Source organism: Lucilia sericata, unplaced genomic scaffold (genome assembly GCF_015586225.1).
Source record: "Lucilia sericata isolate MDLA Ls3-8-SP2 unplaced genomic scaffold, ASM1558622v1 Contig000225F_arrow, whole genome shotgun sequence".
Taxonomy (NCBI): Eukaryota; Metazoa; Arthropoda; class Insecta; order Diptera; family Calliphoridae; genus Lucilia; species Lucilia sericata.
In genome coordinates this window covers 366,908-384,180 of record NW_023994252.1, presented here as the reverse complement: position 1 = coordinate 384,180, position 17,273 = coordinate 366,908, and the positions used below count along the sequence as shown (strand labels likewise).

The window sequence follows — 17,273 nt, the reverse complement described above, 5'->3', positions numbered from 1 at the left end:
GTAAATAAACAAAAGTAAATTTGGCAACAAAGCAAATTAACAACAGCAAGCAGCAACAGATAGCACCGGTACTAGGGTTGCTAGCCTGGCTAGACTTGGCTGGATTGTCCAGCTTTATTGATGATGGTCCAGTTTCAAGCTAAAATTTAATTTGGCATAACTTACCGACTCTAAACGGCTGCGATTTTCATAATATTTAAACCAGGTGTAGCAAACTTAATTTAAAATTGTTTGGTGTCAAAATTTTTTCTTGCTCTCATTTGGTTTAGGAGTTTCAGACAATTAATGATTTATAATATAATGTAGAATATCTTCCGCATTATCTATCCAAATTTTACTTTTTATATGTATAACATAACCCCTTCCATTAACCCATTGAACGCAATCTCGAAAAAATGTGACTTTTATTTAGGATTTTTATGCAAATTTAAGAATTTCTCTTTAATTTACGATATGAACACAACATATAAACTGAAAAATTGAATAGGAGATAGAATGAGCTTTCATTTGATGTACACTGCAAATTCCTAGCCCATTTAATGAATTAAAAACTCAATATTTTTTTTAATTAATTCATTTATTTCGGACGTTTAGTTATTATATTCATATTTAAATTGAAAAATATGATTTGCTTAAACAAAATCATACTTTTTCATTCGATATATTTATATTATGAGACCCCAACCAATTAAAATATTTATTATTAAAATATAATTTTTAAATACATAATTGCCTTTTTGTTAGGAATTTTCTCTGTGGGATACAACAGCGACTATGGCGCTTTTCCAGAGAATACAACAAAAACTTCATAAAACTTTTTAATTATTTCACAAAATGTTAAGAATTTTTTTTCTGTGGGATAAAATAAAAAAATTAAATCCTTTTTGCATCTGCGACGCTTTTTAACCCATTAGTGCATCACGTTTTTTTTTGTTAGTCTACACTTCAGGATTCAACTATATATATTTTCGGCATTTAAAGGGTTAACTATGTTACAGGCACCAAATGAAAGCTTTTCGAATTATGGGCACTTTTACAAAAAAAAAAAAACTCCTTTTTATACTTTTGGCACTCAATGGGTTAATAATTCATATAACATTGAACATCACCTGAAAGCTTTTCGAATTATGGGCACTTTTACAAAAAAAAAAAAACCCCTTAACTTTATAAATCCTTTTTTTGAACGTCTATAACTCCATAACTATAAGAGAGCACCAAAAAAATAGTATCGTTACATTCCGTATTAAAAGTACGATCAATGGAAAAAAAATTAAAAAATTTGGAGCCGTTTAGAGTCGTTAAGGAGTTCCTTTAATTTGACCAGCTAAATAGAATTTTTTTTAGTACACTGCAATAACATGGGCAATAATTTTTATGTTATCTTTGTCAAATCATGTTAGCCAACACTGATTGTACATTTGTTAAATATAATATATATATATATATATATATATATATATATATATATATATATATATATATATATATATATATATATATATATATATATATATATAAGACCAATAGTATATATTACTTACCTCTTGACTGCTTACAAAATGATATTGACTTAAATTAGGAGCTGTAAACTGTGGGCACTGTATTTGATCTGGTTGCTGTTGGTAATAACATGGCGTTCTTTGTTGAAGAGGGTGAGGTTGTAGTGATTTCTCCAAGCACATTTTTTGATTAAATAAATGTTGTTTTAGCAACATATTTCGATGAACATTAGTTTCTTTGTTTTTGTCTAAAATATTTGGATGCATTTGTACGTCTGCGCAAAAAAAAAATAATTCATAAGAATTTTCAATTTATACTTATTTTATTAGATAAACTCTTTAAGTTTATTCAGAAAATAACAGTATACCTTTGAAAGGTTTAACTACTTACCCATAACAGCCACTTTATGAGGACCGGCATTTGCTTTAATTTGAAAAGTACCACTTTTGGGACTGGTGATTTTTGACTTATCTTTTGGAGAGTGTGTTTTCTGTTGGGCGGAAGATTTTTGATGTATTTGTTGGAGTCCAATACCATCATCGATAACTCCATTCGTTGGTGGATTAATAACAGATGTAGCTAAAGTATGACTTTGGTCGGAACGATTTTTAGGATTTAACATTAATGTAAGAGGAGAAACACTATTATTGGAGCCACCCGTGTTATAAGCACTGGATGAATTATCCTGATCTTCGAGTTGGCAATTACCAGGAAGAGTAATATTGCCTACAATACAGTCAACCGATCCATTCGTCAATGTAGTTATAGCACTTCGAACTGTACCAGTCCCACTTTTGTTAAAAAATGCTGAGGAGCGTCCTCCTCCATAACTGCTACGCACAGACTGCCGAGGAGCAGTCGTTGCACAAAGATCCTGTAAGGGCTTAATACCCAACCATTGCGCAACTCGCTGTTTTTGTTGTAAATGCTGCAAAGCATCGGTAATAGTTGAAGAAGAACATGATGTCATGGCATTAACATAAACCGAACTATCATAAGGTGAGCAGTAAAATGGCTCAGATTCAGGATCTTCGGGGATCGTTTCATATATATGTTCAGTTTCATAGTCATCGTGTGTTTTAACGCCTGGGATTGTTTCTATTTTGGCTGAATTCGATTTTAAATTCTTCCCAGATTTTGTGCTTGAAGATGATCCAGTTATCCAGGATTTCCTTTCATTTTTCACAAGCTTTTCTTTTTGACCATCACTGGTAGACTTGAGACTCGTACTTTGATATGCTGAATTTGAATGGGTCATAGAGGTAGAAGTATTTATATTGCATTTCTCTCTTAACTTTTCCAGTTTTTCTCCAGTTTGTTGCAATTGTTCTTGTTGGGCTACTTGTGACATTAAAGCTTTGTCGAGTTCTTCAGTAGCGTTAATACAACAATCGTTATTTATCACACAATTAACATACGTCATGTTATTATCCTCATAGAATTCATCATCTTCATCGTCATCGTCTTCGTCGTCCTCTACAACAAGAACTTCATCATCATCTTCATTTGTTGAAGGATCATTAAAATCATCCTCATCCTAATACATAAACATAAAATAATTAATTGCACACAATATAATAAATCCAACTGAGAAATTCTTACAGCATATAAATATCTGCTAACCAATAACGTAACAGCATTATTGTTTTCCGCAATTAGTGTTTCTGTCTCCGGACGGGTTTTTATGTCCTTACCGTTTATTTGTAATATTTGATCGCCTTGTCTTAGACGCCCATCACGTCCAGCAACACTATCTGGATGGATATCACTGATATATACTTCGGTTACAACTGTTTCATTATACATTTCTGCACTGGTATTACCTCCACCTTCCGCATAATCGTCAGTATTGCTATAGCATACAGTTATTCCCAAACGTTCATTACTATCAGATTTTCTTAATGTTATTTCCTAAAAGGAAAAAAAATATTAAAATTGTTCTTTTAATTACTAAACATCAAGATATATGTATCAGACCTGGGATAAATGCGTTAAATGTGTTAATGCATTAACAATTTTTTCAACATTAAAGAAAATTATGTTAATGCAAGTTTATTGCATCAACATTAACATGGGTACTTTTAATGCATTAAATTTGCATTAACATGAAATATTTTTTACATTAACATTAAATATTTTTGAAATTAATGCATTAATTTTGCATTAAATATTTTTGAATTTAATGCATTAATTTTCCATTAACATTAATGTATAAAATAATTTATAAAAATAAAAATACAGCGCTATATATATATATATATATATATATATATATATATATATATATATATATATATATATATATATGTATTTAATGTTAATGTAAAATTAATGCACTAAATTCAGAAATATTATTTACATTAAATTATTTTTTTTCTAACTAAACTCAAGTAAAATTGAATGTGTTATATATATATATATAATATATATATATATACATATATATATTAATTAATAAATTTTTTTTTAATTTCATGTTAATGCAAAATTAATGGAAATAGCCCAGGTCTGATATATATGATGTTTTTTGAGGTATTATAAATTCTCTAAAATTAATATTCATATGAATTCATGTGATATATGTATATTTTTTGACAAACAATAATAAATAGATATCTCAAAACTGTATAATACACACTATTATTTCTACAAAATTTGGATTTTAAGACTTACTTCAATATCTATTTCTGGGGCCAAACTCTGCTCAAATAAATTGTGTTCATGCTCTATAAGACGTTCTGTATCTTTTTGTATGTTACGTAGATGTTCGTGCACATAAAAAGCTATATCTTCAGTCTGCGTAGATTTTGCCATACAATATTGTTGAAGAGTTGAAGTTGGCAAGTGCAGATTAACAATTATATCCGAACCTATTGTTGTTGAAGAAGAATTATTATCTACATTATTATCTAACAAAGGGGCATTGTGATGAATTTTTAGATAACACAGTTTTTTGCTAATTTCGATATCATCGAAGTCTACATTCTGGTTTGTATTCCAACAAGATTTTCGCTTTAATTCCAGCACTACGTTATCAGTCTCTTCATTTAACAGCATGCTTAGAGCAGTCTTTTGCTGCTGTTGTGGCAATTGACTAACATCAATATCATTAATCTGCAAAAAAAAAAAAAAAAATATTTATTCCTTATTAATTATATATTCACTCAAACCTTAATTTATGCGATTAATGCGTTTCACATTAATCTGCAAAAAAAATATTTATCCTTATTTTTTATTTTATTTATTTATTAAGTTTATTCAGTAATACAAAGCCTTCAAGGCCAAACTTATATATTACTTAGCAATAATACTAAGCCTAAAATATTTACAAAGTGTGCTATAATAAATAACACAAAATAATATTCAATCAGAATTTATCCTATTTATAACGGTTCCCCAACCATAATGTACAAAGAAAATTAATAAAATTAATAAAAGGTCCAAATTAATAGCAACAATGAAAATAAGAAAATTCACTATAATAAATTTCACATTAAATCAGCATAATCAAATCTGAAATATAAAATGTATTCAATGTTCTCAAGCACGAACGAACAATAAATGTAACTAATACATAATAATTCAGAGTAAAAAGAGAACAACATATACATTATGCAGCTTCATAATTTGTGAACAAATTTAAAAGTTTGAGACGGAAAACATTATTTGTATGAGAGAAAACACGTAATTCAACTGGTAAAAAATTCTAACAACGAGACACCAAAATCTGAGGATTTCTAGTCGATCTACTAAAAGTGAATTTATTAAACAATTGTGATGGACATCCAGATCTAATAATCTTATGAAAAGTGATCATACTCCGAAGTTTAATAAAATCTGAAAAGGAACATTTTAAAAAATTTCTAACATAAAGTGAAATATGATCTCTGCGCCTTACATTGTATACAAATCTCACTATTGTATTGACAATACGATTAATCTTAGATAAATCCACAGAGCTAATGTCAGATATAATCTCAATCCCATATAAGACTTGAGACATTAGAAGAGAATACTCTAATTTACAGCTAATATGTTGAGGATAAAATGCATTAGTAGAACATAATTTACGCAAAGTTTAGTTTAGTTCCAGAATGATCCCCAAGAATTTCATTTGCTCAACAAACTCGACACGCACACTACAAATATAAATATCCAAATTTACATTAAATCTACCAAAACGACTAAAAATTGTGTCTTTAGTTTTTAAAGCATTAGTCGCAAAGAAATTACGTGTTGTCCAGTCACAGATAAGCCGAATGGAATATTTAATGTTACTTTGAAGAACATCTACAAATTCTCGTGTACAACTAAAAAGTAAAACCACATCGTTAGCATATATAAAAGTTCTACATAAAGAAGTATACGGACCCTTGAGGAACACCAGAATGAAGTTGTAATATATCTGACTTTTCTATTCCTTATTTGAAAAGTATGTAAGTAATACACGCGTTCTTTTTTAATAATTCAATACATCTTTATTCAACGAACATAAAATTAAGAATAACAATAGAAAAAGGAAAAAGTGTTGCCATATTAATATAATACCAACAATGGGTCATAACAGTCTACGCTTAATAGGATCTTGTCATTTTGAAAAAAATCAATTCGAAAATAAATTAATAAAATAGTACATAATTTTTTCTGGAACGTAATCTTGAAGATATGTTGGCCTATTGCGTAATCTTGCAGATCTACGAATAGTTTGCTCTTGAGAATTCTGCGCTCCTTGTACCATTGTATGATCTTGAAGTGCAGCATGACTAGTAGTTTCTTGAATTTCCTGGGATTCTGGATTTGACTGATTTTGAAGATTTGGAGCTTCCAATATATACTGGTTATAATCATGAGCCTGTTGATTTTGACGGTTAGTAGAATCAGTATTGTTTCCATCAATGCTTGGGGCAAAATGTACTTCCCGTTTCTGAACATTTGTAATTTTCAGTTGGTCTATTTGGCGTTTAAGCGTATAGCCATCATCCAATTTCACTAAATAATGTAGGTTTCCAAACTTCCTGATTACGTTGCCCATTTTCCATACAGTTTTGTTGTTTCTAATGTGTAGAACTTGCACTCTTTCTCCCACGCCTATTTGACGAACGCCTTTGTAGGTTTTAAAGCATCCAATTTAATTCGAATACGTCTTTTAAAATAGAGTTCAGCTGGACTCTTTCCACAGTTCAGAGGTGTAGTGTAGCTCGATATCTTTGAAGAATTTCGTTAACCTTTTTCTGTATTGAAGCCGGATCGGATGACATTGCTTTCAATTTACGCTTCAGTGTTTGAACATTTCGCTCTGCTAATCCATTTGTACTTGGATGTCCTGGAGCAATTAGTTTTTGGAAAATACCAAATTCGGCATTCACGTGTTCATTAGAAATATTGAAAATTGATTCAAAACACAACTCATTAACTTCTTCATTAATGAGATTATCTGTATATAGCTTTTCTTGAGGCTGCGTAGCACGAGAGAGTCAATCAGCATTAATATGTTCAGAGCCCTTTTTGAAGACAATTTCATAATTGAAACTTGATAAAAATTCTGCGTATCGTAGCAATCTGGCAGATGTTATAGCTGGCATCTTATTGTGTTGATGAAAAATGCGTGTCAATGGTCGATTGTCTGTAATAAGTTGAAACTTTCTTCCGTAGAGGTAATTAAAAAAGTGATTCAATGTAAATACAATTGAAAGTGCTTCACGATCTATATGGCTATAGTTTCGTTCAGCTGTGGACAATGATCTCGATGCATATGCAACTGGACGTTCTATACCATTTACTATATGTAAAAGTACACCTGCTATACCTGTAGGACTGGCATCACATGCTACTATAACTGGAAGTTCTGGATCGAATAGCATAAGTACTTGGTCGCTGGAGATTATATTTTTAAGTTTTATAAACGATGCTTCACAATTTGAAGACCAATAAAATGTCGAATTTTTCTGAAGCAATTAACGTAACGGATAAGTTATTGAAGACATATCTGGAATAAATCTGGAATAATACGTTATCATGCCTAAAAATCATCTAACATCATCGACATTAGCTGGGCGAGGCATATTAACTATTGCATCAATTTTTCCTGGTGACTTTGATATTTCATTATATCTTACAATATGTCCAAGATATTCGAATCCAACACCAGTGTCGACTTAAAATTTTTGGCGGCGTCCATTTATATCAACCTCGACGTAGTATTTATCGATATCATTTACTTTGAATTCATTTGAAAATATATCCACTATTTGGTTGATACCATAAATCTGGTGGATTGTCTCATCATTCTCATGATTTATATTTTCCCTTGAAGATTTGATTAAGGTTTTTATGCACACGCGCTGGAGATGTCCTCTTTTTCCACACGAGTTACATTTGAGGTTATGTTTGTTAGTGCGGCAGTCATTTTTTTTTTGTGGTTGTCTCTACCACAACGTAAACACAAAATTCCCAAATTGGAAATTGATAATTTGTTGGGAATCCCAATTTCCTATAATCTAATCTCGATTTGGAATTGCGTTACGTTGAAGAAGAACGATTTTTTAACCTTCTTCTACGGCGACTTGAGGTACCGGCTAAAATTTTGTTGATGTCAAAAATATTTGAAATATCTGCATTACAATTACATGTTGATCTGAACTCACATTCAATAATGTCCCGACGTTGATCCTCACTTTGATATGTTGACAAAAATCTGTGTTGACTTACTAGAAAGTTCTTCTTCGGACATAAATGTGCCTCCAAGATTTTTATTACGTCGTCATAGTCAACATTATTAATTGTCTTGGGGGCAATAAGCGAAACTAACAACTTGAAGTGTGTAGAACCAATTGAGTTTACCAACATTTGATGACAAAGTGTTTTATTTGCAAAAACACCTTTCATAGTTAAATAATTTTCGAATCGCTGACGGTATAATTTGAAATTTTAATTTTTCTCGTCAGAGTTCTCAAATGGCGGCAACAGCACTTGTAATGGCTGCGTACATTGATTTTGTTGTTGCTGCTGTGATTGCAGGTTAGAACTTGCATTTAATTGTTGTAGCAGGTCGCGTTGAGTCTTATTGAAGGCTTCTAATAATTGGGCAAATTGAGCAGCATCCATCCTGAAGTTTTCCTATTTAATTTTGGTTAATACCCTTTTCCGCTTTTTATTATTGATGCATTAATATTTATTTTACTCTTTTTTACTCGTCGCCACTTTTCTATTCCTTATTTGAAAAGTATGTAAGTAATATACACGCGTTTTTTTTTTAATAATTCAATACATCTAGATTCAACGAACTTAAAATTAAGAATAACAATAGAAAAAGGAATGCAATAACTATTATTTGCATTCAGTGTTGCCATATTAATATAATACCAACAATGGGTCATAACACTGACTCAACACCATTAGGGCAAATGATCTGAGACCTATCTTTAACGTACGATAGTATGAGTTTGCAGGCTGACAAAGAAAATGCATATTTTGTTCGAAGTTTATCAATTATCCTCAAATAATTTATAAAATTGAATGCTTTTGTCAGGTCTAAAGAAACGAGAATACTAATTTAATAATAGTGTTTCGCAAGAAATCGCATAATACAAATTCGCATTAAACTATACACTAGCATTAAACAATTCACTTGGGTTTTAAATAAGAAAGCGCATACAACAGAATTGCATATAAAAGTTCAACGAAAATGTAATGCTCCACTGAGACCATAAAAAATTAAGAAAAAGAAACAAACATAATACGAATTCAAATTACAAGGAAAATATATAAAATTTTTAAGTAATTTAAAATAATATTCATATGTAACATTGCTTCTTGAGTTCAAATTTTTTTTATAGATATTCCACTCGCATCCCACTAAGTATCCCCAAAGCACTTTGAGCAAAAAACAAGCAACAAAAACGTCCATTTTGAAAAATGAGGGAATAATTAAGTGCCAAATATTGACAAAAATCTTATTCTTAATTTAAGAAATATTTTTTTGAAAAACTGTGTCTGGCCTACTATTAAATAGTACTAACCTTCATCAAAATAGGAAGACAACGATTTTTAAAGTTGGGCCACTTGACACGAAATGACCTACAGTGCCGGCAAAAAAATAGAAACAAGGAGTTTTTTCAGTGGAAAATCTAAAACCAAACTATATCGTAGAATTTGATGATCAATATCTCAATAGCTTTATTTATGTTTACTTTCTTCTGTTATTCAGATATTATAGTTTTTTGGACTCGAGAAATTTTTATTATAATTTAACTGAAATAGTCATTGGAAAAAATAATAGAAAAAAGTTATTATATTGCCTTGGAACATAAAGTAATATTTCAAAAATATATTTTTTAACTTATTTTGAGAAGTTTCAATAAGAAATGTATTTCTGAAAAAATAAAATAGGCTTTTTCCTTCGATCTTTCATGTTTAAGTTGGTTTTATAAGCAATTTATTGTATGTATGGAACCTGACAGCTGAATAAATAATAAAATAAATTGGTAAAAGTTATAAAATTACTTATACAACTATTTTTTTGAAAAGATTTAGAGTCGAAAAAGTTTTGAACCCATTGATTGATATCGAAAACTTGCCGATTTTCAGAGCAAATTTTGGCCAATTTTGAACTACTTAAAAATTCAAGCAATTTAGAACGGGTAAAAATGGAATTAAACATCAAGGTATTTTGATGAAATGTTAAAAAAGATGCTAAAATAAGTTAAATTAAATACAAAAAGTCCAATAAGTATCGAAAAAGCATGACATATGATAATGCCATAGTGGGTTTAGAATTTGGGATTAATATCATCATAGAAACGATATGTCCTATTATATAAAAATTAAATATAAAAAACTTAATTTTTTAGAAGTCCAATAAGCCTATTTTATAAAAAACTAGGTATAGGGTAGGAGGGGGATCATACGTCATAGGGGCACATCTGCCAATAGCGAATAACTTGAAAACTGAGTAATCGATTTTATCGCATTATCAAATTTTGTTTTCGTTTATCGATTATCTATCATCCCTGAAAATTTGAAACATTAACTTTACATATGATGGGAGGCAGACATGATTAATTATTTTTCAAAGGGCTGTGAAAATATTTCACTGTGTGAACTTTTTGTGCTAACTTTTTTAGTTTTTGTGATAGAAAAAATATATTGGTCAGTATTAGAACGTCAATAATAGTGAACAATAAGACATAATAATATTTTCGATAATATAATTTGAAGCCCGAAAAAAATTGAAACTAAACCCCAGAACTGCCCGTGGGGCACATGAGCCAAATATATGTAATGCTTGTGATGTAGAACAAAATTTGGTTAAAATATAGAAAAAATCAGTAATAATTTGTTTTAATTTTTTTTGTTAAGTTTTGTGAAATAAACAATAAATATCTGGTTTATTATACCGTTTTTGGTCAGTGAGGAAAAGTTAAAAAAATATGTACACGAGGATGACTTAGGAAAGATTGAAAGGAATAAATCTAAAGCCAACATATCTAAGTATCCGAACCAAGAAAAAAATTTATAATATGTATTGTGGTTTTATTTGAGGCCGCCTAAAAAAAAGTGGCATGGTCCCCCTTCTACCCTACACAGTGTGCTTTGCTAGTCTAAAAACAGTATAAATAAAAATCGCACTTTATGATTTTTGAAGATTCTAGTTCTGTTAGTTTCCCAGTTATACGAATTTTTATTTTAATCCATATGGGAGGTACTATAGGCCCTTTTGATAGTCCAAAATAGGGGTATAGTAACTCCCATGTTCACATGAATGTGAAAATTCTTTGTGCAAAATTTTAGGATTCTAGATTCAAATATTCACATGTCAGAATTGTTAGCGCAAAATTTAACGATTTTAGCTCTAATAGTTTCTCAGATATACAAATTTTTGTATTTAATTCATATGAAAGGTTCTAAGAACCCCAAATGAATGTCCGCACATTTTACTTCCAAATGTTCACTTTTATGTTAATTTTAAGATTCTACCTCTAATAGTTTCTAGATAAACGAATTTTTGTATTTAATTCACATGGGAAGTGCTACTTCCCATATTGCTAGTCCGCCAATTTATTACCCAAATGTTAAAATGAATGTCAAAGTTCTTCGTGCAAAATTTGAGGATTCTAGATCTAATAGTTTCCCAGATAAACGAATTTTTATTTAATTCATATGGGAGGTACCACGGCCACTATTGCTAGTCCGCCAATTTTTCCTCCAAAGTGTTCACATAGATGTTAAAGTGCTTCGTACTAAATTCCAGCTTCAATAGTTTCCCAAATAATCGATTTTTTGTATTTAATTCATATGGGAGTACCACGCCCCCTATTGCTATTCCGCTAATTTTTTGTCCTAAGTATTCATATTGATACTAAAGTGGCTCCGAAATATTAGAGGACTCTAGCTGGACTATAGCTAGTCCGGCCATATTGTCCCCATACGTTCATGTGGATGTCAAAGTTGTCCATACAAAATTTGAGGACTCTAGCTGTTGCAGTTTCTGAGAAATGTGATTTTAAATACCTATTATGTATGTGGGCGTGGCACTTTGCCCACACGAAATTTTAAAATAAAAAGTAGCCTACAGTTTCCCCAAAATGTTCTCATAGTTTTTAAAGAGCTTCGTGCAAAATTTCGGCACAAATATTGCTTTTATCTACAGAAATCTTACTGTACATTTTTTCACGATTCCCATTTAAGGGTCCCCTTTCGAGAATTACTTAAACGCATATTACTATTTACCAAATAATGATATACATAAAAAATTTGGCACAAATATTTATTGTTGAATTATGTCATACATATAGTTTGGGAGTCCACTGAGTTGAATATCGAAATCAGTCCACAATTTCTTGTACCACCCATAGGGCTTCAAAAATTGATTACTTTTCGCCAAAATTTAAATAAAAAGTGTCCAAAACGAACAGGATTCGAACTTAAAATCTCCCAGTTACTAGATTTACGCCATTCCCACTACACTATTAACTAGCTTCGTAATTGTTTGCAACTCATGTTCACATAGAAATTCTCTTTCCTGTTTGTGTAAAAAATTGTTGTTAACTGTTAATTTCTTATGCTATTCAACAACATCAGTGTTGATAAAAGTTATTCAGCAGCAACTTTTTGTACAAACAGAAAATAACATGGGATTTTTATATGAAAAATATTAGTTAACGAAGGAAAAAATAATGAAGTGGTGTAGTGGATGGAACGGAGAATTAACAAACTGAGCATTGCAGGTCGATTTATGTTTTTTTATCACAAATAATTATTTTTTTAAAAATCAAATTAAGTGTCGAAATTCGGTTCAATAATAAAAGTTTAAACGCTATTTTTTTTCATAATATCAACAACGTTGAAAATCTATTGTACCTCCCGTACAAAATTATATAAGTTTTATAACTATAACCATTACCATACATTTTTCTCACATATAGATATTATTTTAAATACAGAACATAGGTTAAATTTAGTACGCTCTGTAACAGTCTGTTAAGTGGTAGTTTTGTTTTTAATTGCATATTGTAAGGCGTAATGAAAGTAAGTCATAAAATTTGATAATTTATGAAACCAGTTTAAGGTGGAGGGTATTAAAGATTCGGCAGAGCCGAATATAGCACTCTAACTTGTTTAAATTCGCTTTTGTTTTTATTGTTTGAAAATATTCATTCTAGTCGTTACAAACAACAAATTTGAATGTTCTGATGTTAACGGCCACTTTGTCTTGTATTGTTGTTCTTAATAATTTGGTTCGTTACAATATTTGAAAATTTGTTGTTCTTCTATGTGTTGCTATTGTTGTTTTGTATTGCTGTTTTAGTTTTGTTGTTTCGAAGTAAGCATGTTGTTGTTATATCTAATACTTTGGTATGGACTTTATTGCTGTTCGATTTTGTTGTATATTTTTTTTCAAATCAATGTCATCAACAATTTTAGAAAAATTCTTTGTTATACGTTTTGTCACAAACTGTACAAAATAGTTGTTGTATGACGTATTATAATATGTACAGTGGACGTCCAGTAGTACGAACGCTCTTTATTACGAATTTCCAGTAATACGAATGGCAAAATTTTTGCATTGACTACTCTATAGTACGAATAGATAGGCATTTTTTCTATTCGATAGTGCGAATGGTAGTTTGTTATGATAATTTTTGTTTTATTTACGTATGAATGAAGCTTTATTATGTTTTTACTTCATTCTTCCGCGGTCATCCACGTTTAGCGAAGTTATTGTGAAGTTTTTTTGTTTTTAAAAGTGTTTTGTGTTTTAACTGTCAAAATGTTGCAAGTAAAACGATGTAAAAAAAAGACAATTTCTTTGCAAGATAAATTAAAAATTATAGCAGACCACGAAAATAAAACATCGTTGTTTGAAATTTCAAATAAATATGGATTATCCAAATCCACTATATGTACAATCATTAAACAAAAAACGCAACTACTGGATAATTCCATGAGTTCGTTAAAAAATCGGTATAGACTTACAAGTGGTGAATTTAAAAAAATGGAGGATTCACTTAACGAGTGGTTTTTAGCACAAAGAAAATTCCATATCACAGTCGGTGGAGAACAATTAAAATGCAAAGCTGTGGAGCTGCACAAAAAATTCTACAATGGTCAGTTTTGTGCCAGTGATGGTTGGCTAACAAAATTTAAAAAGCGTTATGGAATACGATTGTTAAAAGAGTCTGGTGAGAAATTATCTTCTTCTAAAGAACTTGTTGCGCCATTCGTTAATAAGTTAGCGTCTACCATTATGGAGCATGGGCTATCAAACGAGGCAATTTTTAATGCGGATGAATCCGGTCTCTACTGGAAAATGTTGCCAAACAAAACATATGTTCACAGTGGAGAAAAATCTGCTCCAGGTAGAAAATTGTCAAAGGAGAGATTAACATTTTTAATGTGTGCTAATGCTGCAGGAACTAAGAAAATTAAACTTTTTGTAATAGGAAAAGCTCAAAAACCGAGATCTTTTCGGAACAAAATTCTTCCTATTGAGTACGGAAACTCTAAATCTGCCTGGATGAATGCAGCTCTGTTCAAAAAATGGTTTTTTGATAAATTTATTCCAGAAGTAAGTTTTAGTAAATAATTTAATTGTTATTAATGATTTAAAAAAATTAAAAATATATTTACAGGTAGAGACATTTTTAAAAGAAAACAAACTGCCAATTAAGGCTCTTCTAATATTAGACAACGCTCCAAGTCATCCACCGGCAGATGAACTGGTTCATGATACTAAAGATGGACAGATTTGGGTAATGTATATGCCCCCCAATGTAACTCCACTAATACAGCCCATGGATCAGAATGCAATAAGGCTCTTAAAACTGCATTACCGTAACAGTTTACTGTCAAAAATTGTATCTTCCAACGAAAATTTAGAAACGTCCCTCAAACAAACCACTTTATTTGAAGCCGTTTCATTGGTTGCCTTAGCCTGGAAAAAAGTATCCAGTGATTCCATAAAGAAATGTTGGAAAAAAATTTTGGGCGAAGACAATTTTGAGGACGAGGATGATATTCCACTATCAGTAGTGCGTGACAGTGAGGAGATAAGAGCAATTTCCAAAATGAACAATTTACTACATGCAAACTTTCCAAATTCACAATTTGATTTTCATGATTTATTTGAATGGAATCGTAATGATCCAAGTGAAGAAATTGAATTGGATGATGATGTCGATGAGGATAATATTTTATTAGTTCCTGACAATAACTCTACAAAAGTAAAACATGGGGATGCAATAAACTGCTTTGACACATGTATTAAATGGGCTGTTGAGAACAACATTGAAAAATCGAAAATACTATTATTGAGAAGTCTTCATGAAAAGGCTGTAGAAATCAGTTTAAAAAGTAATAAACGTCAATGTTTAATGACGGATTTTTTAAATAAGTAAATTATTCATTTTTTTGTTATATGTATATGTACATACATTAGTATGTTCTTTCGTGCCTGTTTAAGTACAAAAAATTAATTCAAAATATTACAAATTAATTATATCTTTTTTCGTTATGTAGTTTTTTATAAAAAAATATATATATATATTAATAAAATCTAAATATTATATGTGAATTATTTGAATTGGAACATAAAAATGCGTTGTTCAATAATACGAATTTTTCGGTACTACGAAAGGGCCTGACAATATATAATTCGTACTAGTGGACGTCCACTGTATTGCATATTATTAAGAAAATTACAATGCTTATTGGCAATGTTCATTTAATATGTTTTGTTAATGCTATTTGTATCACTTATATAATATACTAGCTATACCCAGTGTGATTTGCTACCCTAAATTCAATGTATATAAAAAAAACACTTATATAACTAACTAACTATAATAGTTTTCCAGATATACATTTTTTACATTTTGGGGATGCCACGCAAATTATTGCAAGTTCCAAGCAACTCCCCTTAAAAGTCCGCCCTTTTTCCCCAAAATGTTAAAATTAATATTAAAGTTCTTCGCAAAATTTTAAGAAGCTAGCTGTGCTATTTTCCCAGATAAACGAATTTTTTTTTATTCATATGGAAGGATGTGAAAGTTGTCCATACAAAATTTTACTCCAACTCTTGCAGTTTCTGATATATGCGACTTTTAATACTTATTTTGTATGTGGGCGTGGCACCTCTCCTACTTTTTCGAAATAAAAAGTAGCCTATAGTTCCTTCCAGACATACAGGAAGATACTGTGAAAATTTCAATAAAATCGGTTCAGCCGTTTAGCCGTCTATAGACTTCAAACAAACCCACAAACATATAAACACACATTCATTTTTATATATATAGATGATCAACTTTTTTTATACCCTACACCACTTTAGTGGGGAGGGTATATTGGGTTTGTGCTGATGTTTGTAACGCACAATAATATTGGTCCTACACCCACCTTAAAGTATACCAATCGGCTCAGAATCATTTTCTGAGTCGATTTAGCTATGTCCGTCCGTCTGCCCGTCCGTCCGTCCATGTAAACCTTGTAATCAAACTACAGGTCGGAATTTTGAAGATAATTCAATGAAATTTGGTACATGATCTTTTATTGTCCCAGGGACGAAGCCTATTGAAAATGGTTAAGATCGGTCCATTATTTCACCTAGCCCCCATACAACTGAACCCCTCGAATAGGGCTTTTAAAACTTGTAATCAAACTACAGGCCGCAATTTCGGAGATAATTCAATGAAATTTAGCACATGATCTTTTATGGTACCGTAGACGAAGCCTATTGAAAATGGTTAACATCGGTCCATTATTTCGGTCCATTATTTCACCTAGCCCTATTTCACAACTGAACCCCTCGAATAGGGCTTTTAAAACTTGTAATCAAACTACAGGCCGCAATTTCGGAGATAATTCAATGAAATTTAGCACATGATCTTTTATGGTACCGTAGACGAAGCCTATTGAAAATTGTTAACATCGGTCCATTATTTCACCTAGCCCCCATACAACTGAACCCCTCGAATAGGGCTTTTAAAATTTGTAATCAAACTACAGGTCGCAATTTTGAAGATAATTCAATGAAATTTGGCACATGATCTTTTATGGTACCGTAGATGAAGCCTGTTGAAAATGGTTTACATCGGTCCATTATTTCACCTAGCCCCCATACAACTGAACCCCTCGAATAGGGCTTTTAAAATTTGTAATCAAACTACAGGTCGCAATTTTGAAGATAATTCAATGAAATTTAGCACATGATCTTTTATGGTACCGTAGACGAAGCCTATTGAAAATGGTTAACATCGGTCCATTATTTCACCTAGCCC

General features: G+C 30.9%; 1 protein-coding gene across 1 annotated transcript in view; it reads right to left on the bottom strand.

Moving 5' to 3' along the window:
- LOC119602386 (slo-interacting protein 1) overlaps positions 1 to 17,273 on the bottom strand; it is a 118,111-nt gene that overhangs the window by 55,062 nt on the left and 45,776 nt on the right. Inside the window, exons 2-5 of the mRNA XM_037953881.1 lie at positions 4,174 to 4,614; positions 3,103 to 3,411; positions 1,891 to 3,037; positions 1,542 to 1,774 (exon numbers count right to left, since the gene is read on the bottom strand). Coding sequence (XP_037809809.1) covers positions 1,542 to 1,774; positions 1,891 to 3,037; positions 3,103 to 3,411; positions 4,174 to 4,614 — 2,130 coding nt within the window. The remainder of the gene's footprint in view (positions 1 to 1,541; positions 1,775 to 1,890; positions 3,038 to 3,102; positions 3,412 to 4,173; positions 4,615 to 17,273) is intronic.